The following is a 23,051-nucleotide window of genomic DNA, read 5'->3' on the forward strand; positions in this document are numbered from 1 at the left end:
GGTCATGCCGAAGGATGATGTGACTACCCTGTGAGTTCTCCGGCTGACCCTTCTTTAGGAGGGTGTCAGCAGTGTGTAACTGGTATTGTTAGTAGTCAAAAAACAGTTTAAAACGTTAATAGCCTGTTTGGCTTGATCTTTTATCAGTCCACAAATGTCTGCAAAGAAATTGATTTTTATGTGTCTTCCCTCTGTAACTTATTCGTGCCAGAGCATAGTAAGTCTAATGAAGCTGGATTATGAAATAACATAAGCCTATTCTATTCTCCCAGCTTCCTGAATTGAAAATGTGACAACTCAAATGTGACAACTAGTTAGCAAAATGATTGTTAACTTAGAAGTTAGGGAGAGCCTTCCAGATAAATCAATGTCATTTTCCTCTGGGCTTGCAATCTGTGTGTCACCCTAAGCCAGGTCGGAACAGGGCATCTCAGAGAGCCGCTGCCCTGGCAGGAGGCTTTGCAGTTTCACAGTGGAACACGTGTGCCTGGCCATGTGGGCTGCTGCACAGAGGGTGTGTGGCCTCCTCGTCCCTGAACCTAATTTCAGAACCCATGCGTTATTCTCTGTGACACCTCAGGACTTTTCAGGAAAACAAATGCAAGTTAGATTTTTTTCTCTCTCTCTGTTGAAGATTGTCACCCTTTGACATAATAGTTAGCGAAGTCTGACAAGGAAACGGTGACACAGAGACATGTCTCCTGGAAGGGAGAAGCCTCAGTGCGTCGGAGGCTTGCAGCGGGGAAAACATTTCTCACTTCTTGGAAGTATTCCAGCTCATTTTTTCAGGTGAAATCCTAAGTAACACTGAAGCTACTTGGCTTCTGCATAACTTGACTCTGAGCATATTCGGTGTGTGGGTCTGAGCATGTTGGTGACTAGCTATTCAGCCCTCCTTGGGGTCAGTTTTCAGTTTAAAATGGTTCTGCAAGGTCCTTTAGAGGCTCAGCTTCAGGTGAGGTCTTTATTTTTAAACAAGTGTATTTGACTTTATAGTCTCTTTGTTGTTAAATAATCCCAGTAAGGAAATAGAAACTGAGAATAGCTTTCTCTTTTTCTGAATAAGCTTTTTTTTTTTTTTTTTAATAAATTTATTTATTTATTTTTGGCTGCGTTTGGTCTTCGTTGTTGTGCGTGGGATTTCTCTAGTTGTGGTGAGCGGGGCTACTCTTCATTGTGGTGCACAGGCTTCGCATTGCAGTGGCTTCTCGTTGCGGAGCGTGGGCTCTAGGTGCGCAGCCTTCAGTAGTTGTGGTGTAAGGGCTTCGTTGCTCCGAGGCATGTGGGATCTTCCCGGACAAGGAAGCGAACCTATGTCCCCTGTATTGGCAGGCAGATTCTTAACCACTGTGCCACCAGGGAAGCCCTGAATAAGCTTTTTTTTTTTTTTTTTTTCCCGGTACGCGGGCCTCTCACTGTTGTGGCCTCTCCCGTTGCGGAGCACAGGCTCCAGACGCGCAGGCTTAGCGACCATGGCTCACGGGCCCAGCCGCTCTGCGGCATGTGGGATCTTCTCGGACTGGGGCACGAACCCGTTTCTCCTGCATCGGCAGGCGGACTGTCAACCACTGCGCCACCAGGAAAGCCCTGAATAAGCTTTTTATAAACCTGATAACTGAATGGGCAAAGGTGGAGCTGTATCTGTAAACTTGTACTTGCATATATAGGTGAGATGCAGATCTTTAAAAAATTTATGCTTTTGTCTCCATCTGGTCACGTGTTAATAACACGGATGAGAGAAGGGGTGAGAAAGTGGGGAACCAGGTAAGAAGAGCAAGGGGCTTTGATGTCAGGCGCCAGGATTCCCATTGGACAAGTGGACTCAGCCTTGCTCTTCTGTAAAATGGAGGTGATAACAGTACTTACTCCATAGGATTGTTCTGAAGATGAAAGAGCTTGGTCAGTTTGGTCAGCACAGTGTCTGGCCTCCAGTAATCTCCCCCGCAAGTGGGTCAGGTGACCGAGGTGGCAGCTCTCCTTGCCCTCCCTGGCTGCAGGGATGCCACATACTGGGTGCACTTGGCAGTTCTGGCAGGCCCCATGCTGGAAGAGCTCATTTTCAGTTCTAGGGAAGAATACATCTGCCCTGTACAGTGCCAGACATCTGATCCCATCTGTGGGAGAATGATGCGGTCAGGAGGGAAGGACTGTCTTAAGCTAATTTGGCCTTCTCAGCATCCTCATTGGGCCTTCGCTCACCCGTGGGCATTTCTTTTGTTGTTAATTTTTCTATCTTTTGCTGTTATGACCATTAGCCTTAATTGCCAGGAAACCAGAGAATTGAAAGGCTATACTATGGAAGTCCCTAGGGGCAAGGAAAGTATTTTCTAATTTGATTGTAAGTTTATGAATATATGTGTCTTGAATGTTGATAATGCTGTAGTCATACCATATCAAAAAGAGTCCTTAAGGGGACTTCCCTGGTGGTCCAGTGGTTAAGACTCCACACTCCCAGTGCAGGGGACACAGGTTTGATACCTGATCGGGGAACTAAGAGAAGAGCCCACCTGCTACACGGTGCAGTCTAAAAAAAAAAAAGTCTTTAAGATGAAGGCAAAAATGGAACTCAAGAACACCGTGGTTTCCATTTTCTTACTCAAAGGTGTAAGAGAGATGGCTGGGAGAAATGAATTCAAGGGTGATGCCTGCTCTCTGCAGTGGAGATGTGCCTTTAGAAGGCCAGAGGTCAAGGCCTGTGAATGCCTCACGGGTTGACAGGAAGAGGTTGCCAGCTGTCTGGCTACACCTAATTCATGCAAACGTTCTGATTTGCCCCTCAGGATTAGCCTCTCTCATCCTGTTCCTTTTCCATCTCCCCTGCAGATCTGGGTGAGGAAGACAAGCGACAGCACCAAGATGAGGATTTACTTGGGTCAGCTTCAGCGCGGGCTCTTCGTGATCCGCCGGAGGTCAGCGGCCTGACTTTCTCCAGTGTTGTTCTTCCCTTGACCCCTTTTCTGGAATGGTTTTTGGTTTTGTTTTGCTCTTAATAGAAAGTTTTTAACTTGGGACTTGCTACTTGCTTGGCCTTGGAAAATGGAGAACACTGTGGTGGATTCTGCAAGGCGCCCTTGTGGCCAGGCACTTCCCGCCTTTGTGTCATTCTTTCCCTGCCTCGACTTCTTCCAGTCATCCGTCACCATGAGACTATTTTACTTTCAGGAGAATTGGGAGTTTGCTTTACTGATTTCTTTGTTTTTTGCTTATACTTTGTCTTTTTTTTTTTTTTTAAAGCCTCCTTTGAGTTTGAAGGGACGTTTCTCTTAATTATCTGTAGGTCTTGCTGTCATGAGGAGCGGGAAGGGATACCCTCCTCAGTGCATTTTCATGTTTTGAATCTGATTAGTGGATCATGTAGCTACCTTCCTTGTCAAGCCCAATTCACCATTTCCCCAGAAGCTTGGGGCAGAGATCCTAGCAGAAGGAGATTAATTCTCCTGGCTCTAAGCCTTCTCAGAGAAATGAATGCCTTGTGTAACATCTGACGTATGCCATCCATTCCACCGGCTGAAAGACAGAAAAATTCGCCCGGGAGACAACGTGCACTGCAATAAATGGGGTTGAGGGAAGGGGGCGTTTCATATCATAAAGTGCTGAAGGTTCCATATTTTAAATGTTGTTTAAAGCAAGTGGTTCATTCAAACGCATTTGTTCTAGCTCAGGCTGGAACAAGAAGCGGTCATTTTCAGAAGCTTTCGTTTGTAATTCCCTCCTCTCTCCTGCTCCCAAGTAGATGAGGTGGCACCTGCCGCCGGCTGGTGATCCGGGTTGTCTGTGGTCGGTGGGGAGGTGAGATGGTTGGTGGAGTCATCAGTGATCTGTAGACTCTCACTGGTAACTCACATCGCACTCTTCTCGCTGCTGATGCCAGTGTTGTGCCTGGCCATTCCGAACCCATGGAACCTTGTCGGCACTTCCGGGCTCCCAGGAGATCTGGCCCAGGTTGCAGACGAGGAAGGCCGTTGGCTGCCACTAAACCTGCACTCCCCCTAATGAATCCTGGTGAAACAGCCTGCCCTGCTCCCTTTCCCTCATTCCCATTATGAGAGAAATAACTCACTGGGTGATGATTTTCTTGTTTTGTTTCTAATATTCTAGTTGCCACCTTAAGATGTTTAAAGTATTTGGGGTTAGAGCAAGTATTAGCATCTCTATGGGCAATCAGTAGACCTTATACATCCTAGGAAATCTTTGTAAGTAATTCCCTTGGTCTCAAGTGATTGTCTTCGTGTTGTCTCTTGATGTACACACCCCACAGCTAGTTGTAGAGCTGTGATGACAAGTAAATCACCTTCTCCAGAGTCCTGGCTTCAACAGAGGCCAAACTCTACTGACTCAGAGTAAAGACTTGTACAGATACATTTTAGTTTTCATTTATAATCCAATTTTCCTCTCATTTTTTTCTGGTGTTGGAGTCTCATTTAGGGAACAGGACAAATGATGCTGTTTATCAAAATTGCCTGGGCGTTCTGAGTTTCTTCTCTGCCTCCCAGCCCCCCATGATTATGATATTTGCAATAGTGAACCGGATCGACAGTAAACAGGGGCTTCACCTTTTGTTTCTTCTTGTCGGCCTTTGCTGTAAGGGAGGCTCTCTCTTGATCGAATTGTCACTGTGGTGTGTGTTACCTCCCATAATATCAGGGAGCTCTTTGTTATCCCCTTGTGGCCTGTGATGGAAATTTATTTAGATATGTTTAGTGTGTGTTGCCATCGAAGGTGGTTTATTTTAATTTTTAATTTTTTTTTTTTTTTTTTAATGATTATCTTGTCTTCCTAACACTGCACCAAAGTTTGTTTTTTGGGGGAAGGATTGTATCGATAACTGCTTTTCTGCATGGATGCAGCAGCAAGTTGCCTTGTTTTCTTGCCTTGTCTGGTGGGTCCTTTGTGCTTTCATGAAGTAACTGGTGATTTGAAGACCGGGCACTTTACCCTTTTCAGTAAATTTGAGGATGTTTGAGGCCACACTTTGGCATGGTCGCAGCCCCACCGCTGCCTTCTCAGTATCCTCACAACCTTTAACAATCATGATCTAGTGAAAATGAGGGAAACCGTAAAGTACACTTGAGACACAGCACCGTAAATTATATTCCTGATCCCGGAAGACTTGCTTTTTATTGAATCACTCCAGGGATGAAAAATCAGCAGTTCTTTCCCTCAGACAGGGCCCTGTGGTGACCTGGGGTGGAAGAGCCCCCTTGTTGGGAGATGGAGGTGCTCTTGTGATGGGCAAAATCGAACGAGAGAAGGAAAAAACAGACTGAGCTTCCTAGAATAAGAGGGGCCTGGCTTTTAGCCCGGGTGGCTGTTCTTCTTCCAAAACGTCTTTGTCTCTTCTTGGACTCCAGGGTACTGGATAAATTACCAAATTCTAACTGTTTCCTGCAAGTGGTAACTTGCATAAAGTTTGGTCCAGACAGTTCCAATCAAGCACCTATACATGTGTTAATCTGATCAAGAACCTGTATGTGTGTTACTCTGTTCAAGAAGCTGTATGTGTGTGATTCTGATCAAGAACCTTTACATGTGTTTCGTTCAAGGCATCAGCCTCAGGTATTACACACAGTGTTTGCTTTGGGTGTGGCCTAATGTTTATTTTACCTCCACTTGGGGGTTGTTGTGTGCTTCCCTCAACTCCCTCTCTAAGCCAGTGTCCTCTTGAACAGTTTCCAGATTTCTGTAGCCATACCAAAGTCAGGATGTTTTCATTCATTCATTCGGATACCAGTATTTATGGAAGTCTAACTACCTAACTTACCTTAAGTTTTGGAAAAAACCCTTCAGACTGGGGCCAGTGTAAGATCCCAGAGGCTGGTCTGCAAATCAGGCTACTTGTATTGGTGTGTGAGACCCTGCGTTTAGGACTGGGTGACTTTTCTAAGAGAAATATGGGGGGGGGGGTGGGATTGGTTCCATTTTTTTTTTTTTAACCTAACTTGGGGCTGGGTGGGGGGAATCCTATTTTTTACAGTATTTTTGTTTTTCTATTAACATTTCCTTTTATCGTTGGATTTTTTACTAAAATTCCTCCTGATATAAAAATTGTTTCTAATCTGGGAATTTGAAATCTTGCTACTTAATGTTGCACCATTTTTTTCCAAAGAGTTTAAACCACTATAATACCAGAACATGGCAAAAAATAATAATGATAACTTAGAGCCATTGCAAGCAGTTGGTGGGCTTTTTTTACAATAACATCATTAACTGGTACATTAAATGTTCTGAGAGGTGAATGTAACAAGTAGAGGGTTTTATTTTTTTTTTTAATGACAATAAACTTTGAAAGAGAAAACCAGCACGTAGTCTGTATATTTTTACTAAAATTATATCCATTGACTTGACAAATGATTTAAATTTATTTTAGGTTTTCCCTCCAGCAATTGGGAAGGAAGGAAGTTGGGGAAGAGGGAGGGACCTACTAGACATTTGCTCGTTATGAAGCGTGAGATATGGAGTGATGTCCAAGACTGACTCTCAGGTTTGTAAAGATCGGTCTAGGGGTGTCAACCCTTAAATGTAGCCAGCTGTCTCCTGGTTGGAGAGGATAAAAGAATCTGATTAAAAATGGAGTAAATAGGGACTTCCCTGGTGGCACAGTGGTTAAGGATCTGCCTGCCAATGCAGGAGACACGGGTCGGAGCCCTGGTCCGGGAAGATCCCACATGCCGCGGAGCAGCTAAGCCCACGAGCCACAACTACTGAAGCCCGTGCATCTTGAGCCCGTGCTCCACAACAAGAGCAGCCACTGCAGTGAGAAGCCCGCGCATAGCAATGAAGACCGAACGCAGCCAAAAAATTAAAAAAATAAAGTGAATAAAATTGACCTTAGATAGGAAAAACCTTAAGGTAAACTGGTCTGATGAAGAGGATGCTATTCATTGGGTACTCGAGAGCAGGACTTGCCAGTCTCACCAAACATCATGGTATTTCCACAGCTCCCAGCGAGTAAAGTGATAAGGCCGCTTGCTGCCACTGGGGACTGACGTCTTGTGCTTGCAACCCAGTTGTACTTGTAATACCCATTGGGAAGGGCTGCTTCATGCTTTGCATAATGGAGAGGGGCAGTCACGATCTGAATAATTTTTTATTGTAACATAACATTCATACAGAAAAGTGCACAAGTCTTAACTGTAGCAGTTGTTTTCTCAGTGTGAACACATGCACATAACCAGCATCTAGACCAAGAGACAGTGTCACCAGCGTCCATGTAACCAGCATCTAAACCAAGAGACAGAGTCACCAGCCTCCATGTAATCAGCATCTAGACCAAGAGACAGCGTCAACAGCATCCATGTAACCAGCATCTAGACCAAGAGACAGCGTCAACAGCATCCATGTAACCAGCATCTAGGCCGAGAGACAGCGTTACCAGCGTCCATGAACTCCATAGGCTTTCTTCCAGTTACCACTCCTTGCTAGGGTAACTACTAGCCCTGACAACTTTTCTCTGTTTTAATCATCTTAGCCTTCAAGCTCTTCAGGTCTATGGATCCTTCCATATTTGTTCTAGAAGAGCCAAGTCCTTGATGTAGGCTAGGGACTGCTGACCAGGAATGCAAGAGCTGGCAGCAAAGGGTGTGGCTAAGTGGGAGAGGCCAAAAAGCAGACTCAGGTCAACCATTTTGCCTTTCTGTTTGTTAACCGGGGCTTGCCCTCGACGTTAGTATCTGCCTTTAACTGAGTACTCTTTATACGTCAAATATAATCAAGCCAAAACTTAATTCTCCTTTGAAACCCAGAGGTCAGCACTGTGCCTGGTCATAGTAAGTGCTCCATGAATGTTAGCTGTCAGACAGTGTTAGTGTCAAATGATGGGCCAAGAGAGGCAGACTGGTTAGTAAGAATGGCTCCAGTTCTTGGCACTCTGCCCTTCACCTGCATCATCTCATTGAAGCCTCATGACAACCCTGGAGAGAATACACTGTTATCACCAGTTTTCGGAGGAGGAAAGAGATTCTGTTAGTCACAGAAGATGGTTCAGTAACTTTTCCAAGGTCACACACTGAGTGGCCAAGTCCACATCTTTTGGAATCTGAGCCAGCTTTCCTGCCTACTATCCTTTGCTCTCCTTTCCCAAACTCATCTGTTAAAATCACATTCAGCATTCTCACCTTTCTCTTCCAGTGCTTCCCTGGGAGTTTGCTTTTATCTGTTCTCACCTCTTGGACACACATCCAGAGCAAATTTTAGAGGTAAAAACACTCTTATTTTGTGGGACCCTTCCCCTTGCCGGATAACTCTGGGGTTCTCCCTTGGCATTAGAGTTGAGAGAGTCAAGTCCCTGGCCAAGAGATTGTTTCCTTTGAAAAGGCACAAGTATGACAGTTTCACAAAGGAAGGAACCGTTTAGAACGTGGAGAGTAATGGGTCTGGATGGAGCTGACTTTATCTCATAAGCGACGAGAGAGACTTTGGAGGGAAGCACATATCTGTATTTTTCCAACTCACTTTCTTCCTGCCTTTCCTATCGTCTGTAAAGTGAGGAGGAGAGGTAGGAGCCACTGAGAGCTGGACGTCGTGCACCATTACTGCGCTCTGGAGGTCAGTGGACCTTCCCATGTCACATCCTGTGGAGTCACCGGCTGGAAGAGCACACGGTTCTATGTCACCTGCAAGCTGCCTGCTCAGCTCCTGCCAACAACCTGGGCAGAAGCAAGAATGGAACCAATTTCTGGTCTCTCTCACAAGTGTTAGAGACTCTCCAAGCCCCATCTTTGGGTAAGCACTTTCCTAGCTTTTAAAAAGGAGGCATATTGGGACTTCCTTGGCGGTCCAGTGGTTTAGACACTGCACTTCCATTGCAGGGGGCACAGGTTCGATCCCTGGTCCGGGAACTAAGGTTGCGCATGACACGTGGTGCTGCCAAAAAAAAAAGGCACTAGATGGAATAAACTAGAAACGTGGGCACCAGCTCACTCTTTCTGGACGTAATGGCATGGCAAGAAATATATTAGCTGTAGCAACTTTAGTGTTAACCAGAATATTTTTGCGAATAGCTATGATTTTTAAGACAAAGAGATACATATGTTTAGGAGGACCCCTAGGGGAGTGAGGTAGATAAGATACAGCATAGGTACCTAAGGTACTTAATCCCTTTACACATTTTCTCTAATCTGCGTTTGCTCAATTCCCTGAAAGATAGAAATCTATAAAATAGCAGAATTCGCTTTACAGATAGGGGAAGACCAATAATCAGAATTGTAAAGATTCTCTCCCCTGTTTCCCAGGAGCTGGAGACTTAGCAGTCTGTGTTCTGGTTTTCTGGTATCTGCTCTCTCTGTGCCGAAGGTGTGGATGGTCCAGGAGTTGAAGCAGGCAGTATTCAAGAGCCAGCTAGGAGAGCCGTGTCAGGAGGTCAAGCAGGTGCTGAGGGTGGAAGTACAGCAGCCTCAGGAGTACAGGCGAGGCCCTGCAGCTGATCAAGAATCCCTCATTTCACCATTGGGTGTTTACGGAAATGCAGTGTGGCGAGCAAAGGCTTAGAAATTAGTGTTTGAATCTGGCTTTGCCGTTTAACTAGTTGTGTGGTCTTGGGCAGCGTAATCCCTCTGAATCTCAGTTCCCTCATCTGTTAAGTAATATCCACCTCGCAGGGTGATGTTGAGAATTCTGGTATCAACACATCTACTACGTACTACGTGCCAGGCATTTTACACATATTAACTAATTGAATCCTTATAATCCTGTGAGGTAGGTAGTACTGAATCCTCCTTGTGTAGTTGAGGAAATCGAGAAACATTAGGTAATTTGCCCAAGGTCACACAGCTGGTAAATGGTGAGCCAGGATACTGAGCCCAGTGGTCTCTCTTGAGTCCCTGCTCTCGTTCACTGTGCTGTACTGTGAGGTATACATGGCATAGGACTGGACACGGAGTGCCCAGTCTACGGAGACTGGCCCTTCCATTGTCATCCTGCTGCCATCCAACTGCTCCCTATCCTTGGGTGTTAGTCTGGGTGCCAAATCCTAAGAGACCAGAGCAATTCCTGGGAAGCTAGTTGAGTGCCAACAGACTGTGAAGATAAAGCTGGTGGCTTTAGAGATCATGCTAAGCATCAGCTATAAATGGGTTGTGAATACCCAGTGTGTTGGGTTGAGAAGGATTCTGAGGCCCAAGTCTGGGTGGAGTGGAAGTAGTAGCCTAATCATTTACTTTTGCCTGCCATGGGCAAGGGAGCTGATTTATTTGCCATCCTGATTTAGTGTGACCCCTTCATTTTGAAGAGGAAAACATCTGAGGCCCAGAGATGATAATGATTTGCCTAAGGTCATATGGGTAGCTCTGGGCAGTGCACGGTTAGAACACGGTTGGGACAATTATTTGAGTACTTACTTGCGTCAGACTCTGTGCTCGGAAGCCTGGTGGACAGCCCACTTGATGACCTGGCTAATTTGTCTCAGTGGGTTCATTTTTGCCTTTGTCTGTGCCTGCAGTAGAGGTGATGGGGCTCCTGGGTTTGTCATCCTGATTTGGCCACTCATTGACCTTGGGACATTTACTTAATATCTGTATGCTTCAGTGTTAGGGCACACTCGTCCCAGCGTGCTTGGGACTTTTCTGGGTTTAGCTCTGAAAGTCTGAGGAACCCCCTCAGATACTGGCAAACTGGGGCAGCTGGTCACTCAGTTTCCTCCGTAAAGTAGGAGTGAGAATTGCCCCTGGAGTTCCTTTGAGGATTAACTGATTTATTTTGGGTAAACCTTAGAGGTAGTGTTTGGGACATAGTAAGTCCTCAATACATGTTAGTTGTTAATTGTTCTTGTTTTCATTATTATGGGAGCCCAAGGGTCCCTGCCACAGAATGGTTTCCTGGAGAGGTTCATTCTTATCCCAGACAAGATTGGGAACCCTGCCATGATCATTTGGTCACCTGTAGCCAATTGCTTGGGATGTTTTTTCTTTTACTTGAAACAGTCAATAATCATGAGCTTGAGAATGTGATAGTCATTGCATTCAATTCAGATATTTATTATGCAGCATCTGTTGCATGTTACCTAGTGTACTAGGCTTTTTTTGGGGATTCAGAGACAGAAGCACGGTTCCATGGTTGTCAGTAATTCTAGTTCAATGTAATAGGTGTGGGGAATGGACGGGAGTGTGGGTGATGGAGAAAATAACACCAGCTGACATTTATTGAGCATATGGTTAAGGCTTCATGTGCACCATCATTTATTATTCATTGTAATCCTGTGAGGTTGTTACTATGTATCTACATTTTACGGATTGGGAAGCTGAGGTTTTGAGAGGTGAAGAAACTCGCCTCAAGTTCAACCAACTCAATTCCAAAGCAGGTCTCACTGACCCAGAGTCTATATTCTTATTAACCATGAACGCTTTGTAATTTCTTCTGAAAGAAAAGAAAATTTGAGCTTGGCCTGAAAGCTAGGCTGGCCTTGAGCAGTGTCTGTGGCTGGGAATAGGAAATAATAAAGAGGAAATGGTTTGAGGGAAAGCACAGAGGTGGGACAGTGGGGACATGTTTAAAAACTCAAAGAAGTGTGTGTTCAACAGTCAATCTGGATGAATGTGCTTTGAACTTTAAAGCCAGTTTGCTCCCCAGCCCTGTATCTTTTTGTCCTTGCACACCTGGGGCTCACCTTCCTATCCTTTCTGTCTCTCTAGTTTTCTCCCTGGCCCAGCGTATTCCCCTCGCCTCCCCTTTTATATTGCCAGTGCAGTGGCTTGTGGCAGTCCTGCGGTGACGCTTTCCAATTTCACACTTACATGCTCCTGAAAGTATTGGTAAACTAACTCGTATGCAAAACCAATCAAGGGCAACAGCACACGTTCCTGTCAGACAGTAATTTTGTTTGACTCCCTTTTCTTGTGATTTGATCCCCCCTTCTTCCCACAAACATGGTACTTTGACCTTACCAGAAGTGGAAACTTTCAGGAATCCAAGTGTGGTGGAGCCCTGTAAGCATATGAGTAGTAGGAATGAATAAGGGCTCGTGTTGGTTGAGCACTTACTCTGTGCCCAGGCAAGTGCTAAGTACTTTCCATACGCTGTCTTATTTAATACACTCAACAACCATGAGAGGTGTGTCTTAATGATTCTCTAATTTTACAGATGAGGCAGTTGAGGCTCAGAGGAGAAAAGTGTGTTCACCTCTGCACCCCATTCATGGGTTTCCTTTTCCCATTGGCTTTCCCTATTGCTAACACAGACTGCCAAAGTATAGAGGATGCTTAGATGTCATCTGAGTCAACCCCCTCGTTTTTCACACCTGGAAACAGACATTAAGAAGGGAAGGGACTTGCCTAAGATCACACAGCCGATTATTGGTAGAGCAGGAGCTAGAATTCAGGTCTTGCAACTCTTAATCCAATGACTGAGAAAAATCCCAGTCTTAAGGCTGAAGGGCATAGACTCAAGACTTGGGTTTGAGGTTTAGCTCTGCTGCTTATGAGCTGTGTGACCTTAGGCAGGTCACATAACCTCTCTGGGCTCCAATTTCCTTATCTAGAAGGTGGAGATATTAATAGTAGCCACCTCAGAAGTTTAGTGTGAGGATTAAATTAGGTCATGCAAACAAAGCAGCCAGCCAATGACCCTCATGCTTGAAACAAACCTTCGGTTGCCCTAATGCTTTAGAAAATGTATCCCACATTGCCGACTGCCCATGTTAGGGATCATTATTACTTCAGTTGTCATCTGCCCCACCTGCTTGGGTCCCATCATGACTTGAGGCTAAGCCCACAGCAACCTTGCCCAACCAAGGCAAGCCAACAGAAACCGCTAGCCACAGACCTTGCAATTCAAAACAAGCAGGTGTCCATGCCTCTTTCCTTCACCATATTAACGCCTCACTACAGGAGAGTTTGAATTGTTGCCCCTCTGGCTGTGCTGAGAAACCCAATGGACTGTGAGCCAGGGAGGAAAGGGCCTGGATCATTTTTTGTTTTTCCTCCAAATTCCCAGGGACTGGTATACTGTAGGCACACATTAAATGCTTATTGAATGAATGAATGGTTGCCTATTGCCTGATTTCTCATTGCAGCATATTAATCTCTTTCAAAGATCAAAGTAATGCACGTGCAGTTTAGAAAGTCAAAGGATTCTACAAAGTTGGCCACAAAACACAGTAGTCCCCTGTTTTCTCCTTCATTTCCCCTCCCAGAATCAACCAGCTGATTATTTTCGTATTTAACTTCTATCTGTGTCTCCTTGTTACCAATGCTAGATATTTTTGTTCTAGGCATTCTCTATTAAATTCCCACTGTGGAAGCCATCCCCTACTCCCCCAGAATATAGTTCTTTCATAATCTTGATTAGGTCAGTATTCAGTGTTTATAATAATATGACTATATAAATGCTAGTCAGAGCTGAGTCATGACTGCTTTTTCTTTCCTGGACAGTGTTCTCCCCAGGAGTCAATAATTATCTTGCTCTTTAAAACAGTTTTGTGTTTGTTTGCTTTTCTGTGCACTATTGTAAATTCGACCTCAAAGCCTTGACTGAGTGTCTCAGTTCCTCCCAATACATTGAGATGCGCCAGGTATTCCGTCCATTTCATCACTCTCAAAAAGCATCCTCCCTGGGGACCTCTGACCTCCACTCTGGACTGGTTGCCCTGCAGCCTGGCACACAGTGGTCCCTCGGGTCCCGCTTCACCACCATCCTGGAGCTCCCCATTACCTCTCTTTGGGTTTGGATCTCCCATTTCTTGTTTCTCTTGTCTTCCTATTTCTCTGCTTCCTCCCCGATTTGGGTAAAACGCATCTTGCAGTAACTTACCAAGCGTGATTCAGAACACTTTTATTCTGTTCTCTTCATTGATGCTTTGGCTGGTATAACTACGTTTTTCATGCCCAGAATTTAGGCCTATATATTTCCAGAACTGAGAAGGCCTGCTAAGTACTTAGCACTTAACCGTATTTCAAACAGCCCCTCCCTCCCTTAACCTTCATTTCTAGAGGTTCCCTGTGATGCTAATTCATTATTTTCAAGTTCTTCAGTGTCAAGTTTTAAAATTCAGGATTTTTTTTTTTAATTTACTTTTCAGCTTCTGAAATTTGGTTGTTTCTTTTCCAATGTTTTCCATTCTGGAGGGTTTAATTCTGGCTTGGAAATCATTTTCCTTCAAGAATTTGAAGGCACTGTTGATTGCTTTCTAGCTTCCAGTGTTGCCCTTGAGAAGTCTGAAGCCATTGTGATTACTGATTATTTGACTTTTTTCCCAAGCTTTATCGTGATATAATTGATATATGACATTGTGTACAAGTTTAAGGTGTCCAACATGATTTGATATATTTGTGTATTGTGATGTGATTACCAATAAGGCTAGTTAACATATCCATCATCTTATTAGTTACCATTCTATGTGTGTGTGTGTGTGCGTGCGTGGTGAGAACTTTTAAGATTTACGATCTTAGCACCTTCTAAGCGTACAGTGCAGTATTGTTAACTATAGTTACCCTGCTGTCCATTACATCCCCAGGCTTTACAAAATAAACTGGAGGTTTGTACCTCTGACCACCTTCACCCATTTCCCCCACCTCCTAGGCCCTGCCTCTGGCAACCACCCGTCTAGTCTATGAGTTCATCTTTTTTAGATTCCACATGTAAGTGATATCATACAGCATTTTTCTTTGTCTGACTTATTTCACTTACATAATGCCCTCAAGTTTCATTCATATTGTTGCAAATGGTAGGATTTTCTTTTTTATGGCTGAATAATATTCCATTTTGTATATATACCACATTTTCTTTCTTGTTTTACTTTACTTTTTTTTTTTTTTTTTTATGGCTGTGCTATGTGGCTTACGGGATCTTGGTTCCCTGACTAGGGATCAAGTCCAGGCCCATGGCAGTGAAAGCGTGGAGTCCTAACCACTGGACTGCCAGGGACTTCCCTGTACCACATTTTCTTTATCCATTCATCTGTCAATGAACACAGGTTTTTCTCATGTCTTGGCTCTTGTGAGTAATTCTTCAGTGAACAAGGTGGGGTACAGATATCTCTTTGAGATAATGATTTCATCTTCTTTGGATATATACCCAGGAGTGAGATCGCTGGATCATATGGTAGTTCTATTTTTAATTTTTTGAGGAACCTCCATACTGTTTTCCATAGTGGCTGCACAAATTTACATTCCCATCAACACTGCACAAGGGTTCCCTTTTTTCCATATCCTGGCCAGCACTTGTTAACTCTTGTCTTTGTGCTAATAACCATTTTATAGGTGTGAGGTAATATCTCGTGGTTTTGATTTTCATTTCCTGATGATAAGTGTTGTTGAGCAGATTTTCATGTGCCTGTTGGCCATTTGTGTATCTTCTTCTTTTATTTATTTATTTATTTTTGGCTGTGTTGGGTCTTTGTTGCTGTGTGCGGGCTTTCTCTAGTTGCAGTGAGCGGGGGCTACTCTTTGTTGCGGTGCTCTGACTTCTCATTGTGATGGCTTTTTGTTGCAGAGCACAGGCTCTAGGGCACATGGGCTTCAGTAGTTGTGGCGTGTGGGCTCATTAGTTGTGGCTCACCAGCTCTAGAGCACAGGCTCAGTAGTTGTGGCACACGGGCTTAGTTGCTCCACGGTGTGTGGGATCTTACCGGACCAGGGCTTGAGCCTGTGTCCCCTGCGTTGGCAGGCAGATTCTTAATAACTGCACCACTAGGGAAGTCCCTCCTTGGTGTTTTGAAAGTTCATGACAGTAGGCTCTGGTGTGGGCCCATTGTGCTAAGTGGTTAGTTGGCTTTTTCAATTCTGGAAACTTAGGTCCTCAAATTCTGAGAATTGAAATACACATATACATAAATATACACATACTACATACCTATTTCATGGATGTGATAGGCAGCCTCCAAGATGGCCCCAATGGTCCTCGCCTCCTGATAGTCATACCTTGTACAGTTCACTCTCATTATTGGACCAGGATTGTTCTCTGTGACCAATAGCACACAGTGGAAATAATAATTCACTTCTGAAACTGGGCTATAAAAGGCACCGTGACTTCCATTTGGCCATGCTCTCTCTTTCTCTTGGATCACTTGCTTTGGGGGAAGCCAGCTACCATGTGAAGAAGCCTTATGGGGAGTTCCGTGTGGTAAAGAACTGAGGCCTCCTGCCAATAGCCAGCTAGCAACTGAGGCTTCTGCCAACAGCCATGTGAGTGAGTCACTTTGGAAAGAATCCTCTAGCCCCAGTCCAGCCATCAGATGAGACAGCAGCCCTCGCTGACAGCTTGACTGCAACCTCTGAGGAGACCCTGAGCCAGAACTACCGCACTAAGCTGCTCCTAGATTCCTGACCTTCAGAAACTAGCTAAGAGAATAAGTGTTTGTTATAAGTTTCTGTGTGGTTGGGGTAATTTTTTTTATGCAGCAATAGGTTAATAATATAATGCATGATTTCCTCCCTTCCATTTCTTCTGTTCTTGCATTCAGTGATTCCTGTTACTTGGATAGTAGATTTCCTATAACAGTCTTTAAATTTACATTTCTTTCCTATTTTTCTTTATCTTTTTACCTTCTATTCTGGGCGATTTCCTTAACTTTATTTTCTAACCTTTCTATTGAGTTTAAGTTCTGCTCTTTCATTAAAACAAAAAATATTTTTACTAAGAGCTATTTTTGTTTTCTAATTTTTTATTCCCTCTTTTTTTTTTTTTTTTTTTTAAATGTAGGACATGGTTCTGGAGTCCTTTCGTCCAGAGACCTTTAGTTTTATCTTCTCTAGAGGAGAAATCTCTGGTCTCTTGCCAGGTTGGGATCTTGGCAATCTTGCTGTATGAAGTAGGGAGACAGATCTCGGGAACTCAGAGCTTCTTAAACTGAATTTCAACCATTCCCACTGCCTTCACCTTCGTTTCTAGGGGTATCTTCCTTTCTGATTAGGTGCTGCTAATCCATGTTCCTCTGCTTTATCAACTGCTGGCTTAAGATTTTGTTCTGTTTTTTTCATCTGCATTCAGCTTCTGCAATTTGTTTTTTTCCTTGCCTGTTCTCTCAGTTCTGGTGGGTGTAAACCCTAAAACAACAACAACAAAACACCTCTGTAGTTGTCTTCATGGGATTTCATGGAAAAGAGAAAAAAAAATATGTGTATTTAACCAACCCTCTTTACCTCAGCCCTTCAGGCCTTACCTGCTCCCACCTCTCTCTGGGACCTTCTGTGACTCATTGAGCCTCTTACTCATCAAGACAATGAAAGGGACATTGGCTTTCTCACTGTCACTGTGGTTCTGAAGTCACAGTCAATGAATAACTGCAGTGGGAACATTAGCAGGTCATTTCCAAGTAATCAGTCTGTCCATACTTAACTGCATACCTGCTGGTTTGTGCCTGAAGACAGTCAGTGGCCTTTAACTGCAGACTTTAACTTCAGAGCTGAGTGTCAAGATTTAAGAGGAGGGGCCTTCCCTGGTGGCGCAGTGGTTAAGAATCCATCTGCCAATGCAGGGGACATGGGTTTGATCCCTGGTCTGGGAAGAGCCCACATGCTGCGGAGCAGCTAAGACCGTGCGCCACAACTACTGAGTCTGCGCTCTAGAGCTCGCGAGCCGCAACTACTGAAACATACACGCCTAGAGCCCATACACTGCAACGAAGAGTAGTCCCCGCTCTCCACAACTAGAGAAAGCCTGCGCGCAGCAACGAAGACCCAACACAGCCAAAAATAAATAAATGTATTAAAAAAAAAAAGGTATAAGAGGAGGAATTTACATACATGTACCTTGGAGGTCCGAGTATGTGTATATAACACAATGCCAGTGGGTTTATATGCATATATGTGCACATACACACATCTCAAAAATGAGCCTTCTTGCCAAACAAAACCCAGCTTTGGACTGTGGATGAAATGAGAAGCGTGAAAAATGTTTAGCCTGAAGTTTGTTTAAATATTCATGACGTCTTCAAAGCAAAGCTTTTGGGAAGACTAAGCCACCTGGAATACAGCTGGGATAGTACAATGAGGCATCTTGAAAAAAATCAGAGTCCTATGCAGGGCTGAGAAGAATATTCAGAGGTGATCTAGCCCGGCCTCCTACTGCCTGCTGTAATAAACTATTTTGGGTAAGTCATGCTCATCATTAGCAAGATCAGATTAATATTTAGAAAGTGTAGTAGTGTTTTTTCCGTTTGAAGATAATTATATTTTGGGTTATACGACTTACTTGGGGTAACAAATTCCATTTATCGACTCCCTATCCTTCCTCATGAGATACGGTTTTACAGACGGCAGTTATGTGGCACACGCATCATTGTTCTCCCCTTTTGTACCCATGACAGACATTACTAATCAGTATGGCCCTCGTTCTCTCTAGGTCCACATGTGAAGTCTCATGATCCTTTTCCATGCAGTGGCCACCAGCAATGGATTGGGGGTGGGGTGAGGTGAGGTGGCAGGCACACCAGATGAAACACAAAAGCCGTTTCTGGTTGGGTCTTTTATCACCAATCTCAGTTGAACGTGCTCCTGTTCACATTACTTTATCCAGAACTGATCTAGGCATGATCCATAAAGAACACACTAGAGTAGAATTTTGGCTTTGTGGCCTAAAATCACTTTAGCAGTTTTACTTGTCCTTTTGGTATCTCACCTCCCATGTTTGTCCTGGGTTTTGATTTAAATACCGGGAGTTTGTGTTTATGCAGTCAGTTTCTTGAACTGAGTAGATTACTTTTTCCTGTTACACATCATCATCTTTTTATTCTAAACCACGGGTCAGCAAACCATGAGCCACGGACCAAATCCAGCCCGCCCCCTGTTTTGTGAATAAAGTTTTATTGGAACATAGCCACACCCATAAATTTACACAACTCCAAGACTGCTTTCGCATTAAAAGGGCAGAGCTGATTAGTTGTGACAGAGAATGTCTGGCCCACAGAGCCAAAAATATTTGGCAGAAAGACTCGGTGGGCTTCCCTGGTGGTGCAGTGGATGGGAATCCGCCTGTCAACGCAGGGGAATCTGCCTGCCAATGCAGGGGACACAGGTTCGAGCTCTGGTCCGGGAAGATCCGGCATGCCACGGACCAACTAAGCCTGTGCTCCACAACTACTGAGCCTGCACTCTAGAGCCCGCAAGCCACAACTCCTGAGCCTGTGTGCCACAACTACTGAAGCCTGTGCACCTAGAACCTGTGTTCCGCAACAAGAGAAGCCATTGCAGTGAGAAACCCGCGTACCGCAACAAAGAGTAGCCCCTGCTCACCGCAACTAGAGAAAAGCCCGCGCGCAGCAACGAAGACCCAACGCAGCCAAAAATAAATAAATTTTAAAAAATAATAAAGTGCTTAGGTGGAGAAGAGTATTTAAAAAAAAAAGACTCATTGGTACCCTCTGCGGTTGCAAACTAAAATTAGCAGTGGGCGTGGAGCTGACTCCCTCAGGGTAATTGGTGGGCCGTGGAGGTGCTGGCTCCTGTCTATTACTCTAAGATGTTTTTTACCTCAATCTCCATCTTTGGAATAGGGAAGAAAAATACCTGTTTTTACATCTTCCAATGTTCTGAGTATATGAGATTTCAAGCAAGAGAACTTGCCTTGAATGGAGATTGCAAAGCAGAAGCCTGTGGGTAAGCTCCAACCCACAGGTGTGCTCTTTGGCTTACACAGTGAATTGTAAGAAATTGAATTAAACATTCTTTTTTTTGATTGAGAGATTTTTATTTTATTTTATTTTACGATACGTGGGCCTCTTACTGCCGTGGCCTCTCCCGTTGCGGAGCACAGGCTCCGGACGCGCAGGCCCAGCGGCGGCCATGGCTCACGGGCCCAGCAGCTCCGCGACATGTGGGATCTTCCCGGACCGGGGCACGATCCCGCGTCCCCTGCATCGGCAGGCAGACTCCCAACCACTGTGCCACCAGGGAAGCCCTAATTGAGAGATTTTTGAGCGCCTCCTGAGTAGTTAGCTAACTTTGTGACTGAGTTTGTTGTCCTACGTGGACACAATGGCTGGAGTTGAGTAGAAGCTTCTCCCATTAGACAGCACACACTCTCTTGGTAACCAGTCCCCACCATGCCTATTATCTCCCCAACACTGAAGCTGTGTCAGTTACTATTTAAAACGTTCCATTTCAGTCATTTACTCTGCCCTCTGATCCTTGTAGACAGTTGAATTTGTAACTTCCACATCTAAGCAGGAGAGATTTTCAGCTGGGTGTAAGGAAGAACATCATCTACGAGATGAAGCACACTTTACAACCATTTGAACTGAATTGATAGAAAACCTTAACTCCCTAATTTTATGCATTTTAAAGGAACTTATCTTTAAATCAAGACATTTAAAATAAGAATATGTGAAAGAAAAGCTGTCTTTAGTACACACGTACATATATAATTGTGGACTGTGATGCCCACTTACTGAGGGCAAAACGTTGCCTCCGTAGAGTTATGGGGGAATTCATAATTATGTTCAAATCCTAGCTAGGCTCGCTGAGAGGTCAGCTGGTACCTTGGACAGCACCCTCCCAAGTCTTTGGGGTGAGTTTGTTCTGCAGGGGAAATACTGTATCTAGCACCCACTCTTAAAATTTCCATCTAACTCTGGACTCTTATTTTTTAAATACTTGTAACTCCTATAAAGGGGAACAGCAAATAAGAGAATGGGTAACTATCAAAACTAGAGTCTTCAGGACATTTTAATTATTTATGTACCTTTTTAAGGTTTATTTACTGCTTATTTTAAAGGCCTGAATGGTGGCAGGGGGTTATTTCTTCTTCCTGAAGGCTACATAGCATTTGCTCTTTGCTTTCTGCACTTTTCTTTCAACAATGTCTGGCACATAGTGAATGGTCAGTAATGAAAGCTTGCCCCTCCTATGGTGACATTTACAATTGCTCATCTCAGTCACAAAAAAGCAAGGTGCTAATGGGAAAGGGGTGGAGCATTTGATCCTTTTGTGGAAAGTGTGTTTTGTTTGGGCTTTCTGAAATAGGCTGCATTACTTCCCCTTGCCAACTTTGTTCACAAGCGGAATGAGTGAAATAAGGGAATCAGATCTAGCATCCTCCCCGACTCCCACTGTACACATGCACACACACTCACGCATACACAATGCATTTCAAAGTGAACTCCCCACAAAATACACAACATATTGCCCTCAACACCAGAGTCATTCCTTGAGTCTAGGTCCTTGCTCATACTTCATATTTCACGACCCATTCTTGGCAGCAAACTTCACAGCACTTAGATCTTGTGTGGCCAAGAAGAACTCTCCTTCCCCACCACGCTACATATTAATATCATTTCTCCTTCAGGCTCTTAGCACTTACTCTCTGTACTCCTCACTTGGCAGGTAATCATGCACATCTCTTGTTCTGTTATTTAAATCTGGTATTTAACCTTTCCTGTGTTGGTTTCTATATCTCTCTGCCTGGTTATATGCAAACTGCATATAAGGAAAGGTAGATATTAGCCTGGTTCCCTGTGCATAGTAAGTTTTTTATTAGTCTACCCCAGAAGCATGCCTTGAGACAAGATTCAGGTCTAGTTAGTTTATTTGGGAGGTGATCCAGTGTAAATGAGGGAGTAGGAAAGTGAGATAAGCAAAGGAAGGAAAGAGGAGGGTGTGATAGGTATTGGTTCACCGCTGTGGGCAACTGTGCACAATCCTGTTGAGGACCTTCTAAGATAGGCTGGTCCAATAGGAATATATACAACGCAAGCCGCAAATACAAGCCACATGTGTGATTTAAAGTTTTCTAGTAGCCACATAAAGAGAAACAGATGAAATTAACATTAGTAACATATTTCATTTAACTCAATATATCTTTTTGGGGTTTTTTGGCCATGCCCCAGGGCATGCAGGAACTTAGTTCTCCGACAAGGGATCAAACCCTTGCCCCCTGCAGTGGAAACGTGAAGTCCTAACCACTGGACAGCCAGAGAATTCCCAAACCCAATGTATCATACATATCACTTCAGTATATAGTCAGTATAAAAATTATGTGTTGGTTGATTGAAAATCTCTGGATTCCTGCCATGGCAGCCTTTTCTCCTTCGTTTTGGTGTCAGCGTTAAGGACTGACTTGTGTGGTTACACAGGCTGAGCACTGCATCACTCTTGGGGGCTTCCATAGACTGCAGTGTACCTGGTGCCCCTAACGTGCAGTGCCCAACCTGCACAACTCCTCATGCGAGGGCTGTCAGCCTCTTACCTCTTATTACCATGCTCATCACTTTGGAGAAAGAATAAAGGATTGTTAGAGCAGACGTAATTCACTTGGGCTCAGCTACGGTATTCTTTTAAGGGTCACTAAACATTTCAAGCACCGGACACCATTTCCTTGCAAGCCAGCATCATGAGTAATCAACAGAAGCCAGCACCTCCAGGGCCCTGTAATCGCTCTGAAGGAGTCAGCTTTAACCCCACTGGGAATTTTAGCTTGCCGTCTGCGGAGGGTACCAATGAGTCTTTTTGCCAGGCACCTTTAACAGACATGGCTTGGAAGTGGCTCACCCAGGTTGGGGCTGGAAGCTGGGAGCTCAGAGCTTCCTCTCCAGGGCTAGGCTTCCTCACTCCCTCTTTCTCTACTGGGCTTCCTCACCTCAGTCACCCGCAAGGTGTCTGGCTGCAAGAGTCAGTGAACTCTGGATGCCTAAGGTCAACCTTTCAGTCACAGGGGGCCTCTGAGTCGATTTCACTCCTCTTTCATTTGTTCCTCTGTGGTGGCAACAAACCATGCAAGTGAAATCAAACTGGCCTTATTGGTAGCATCTAGAAAGAAATATTCAAAGGCGTTTGCAGGGAGGTAATGGTGGAATTAATAGAACACAGAATTGGAAATCAACTCAGAAATCAAGCACTCCAGTCATTTCTTGTTACATATGTTGTGTAGGAGAATGGGAGAGGTTTCGGACTCATTCAGGGTTACACAGTGGGTTAGTGGCAGAGGGTTAGATTCCTTGTGGAAGAGACTGTCTTATTTACCTCCCCAGTGCATTGTGTCTGGTACACAGTATTCAGTAGATGTTTGTGGAATGAACTGATGCATTTTTATAATATCTGGATTACCTAGAGGTAAAAAATACATACATTTCCTCCCTATATATCTATGGAATGCATGTGTATTGATTTTGCAAACCCAGCATTCATTAC

At 44.3% G+C, this 23,051-nt stretch overlaps 1 protein-coding gene across 3 annotated transcripts in view; it reads left to right on the top strand.

Moving 5' to 3' along the window:
* The window catches only part of SUDS3 (SDS3 homolog, SIN3A corepressor complex component), a 290,944-nt gene that overhangs the window by 36,569 nt on the left and 231,324 nt on the right, over window positions 1-23,051 (top strand). For 2 of the 3 annotated variants that reach the window (XM_067700767.1, XM_067700768.1), the window contains exon 12: window positions 2,824-2,909. In XM_067700767.1, the coding sequence (XP_067556868.1) occupies window positions 2,824-2,909 (86 nt within the window). Of the gene's footprint in view, window positions 1-2,823; window positions 6,299-23,051 lie in introns of those variants that run through there. The other variant, XM_067700769.1, reaches the window with a different exon arrangement.

The sequence above is a fragment of the Pseudorca crassidens genome, chromosome 12 (genome assembly GCF_039906515.1).
Source record: "Pseudorca crassidens isolate mPseCra1 chromosome 12, mPseCra1.hap1, whole genome shotgun sequence".
NCBI lineage: Eukaryota > Metazoa > Chordata > Mammalia > Artiodactyla > Delphinidae > Pseudorca > Pseudorca crassidens.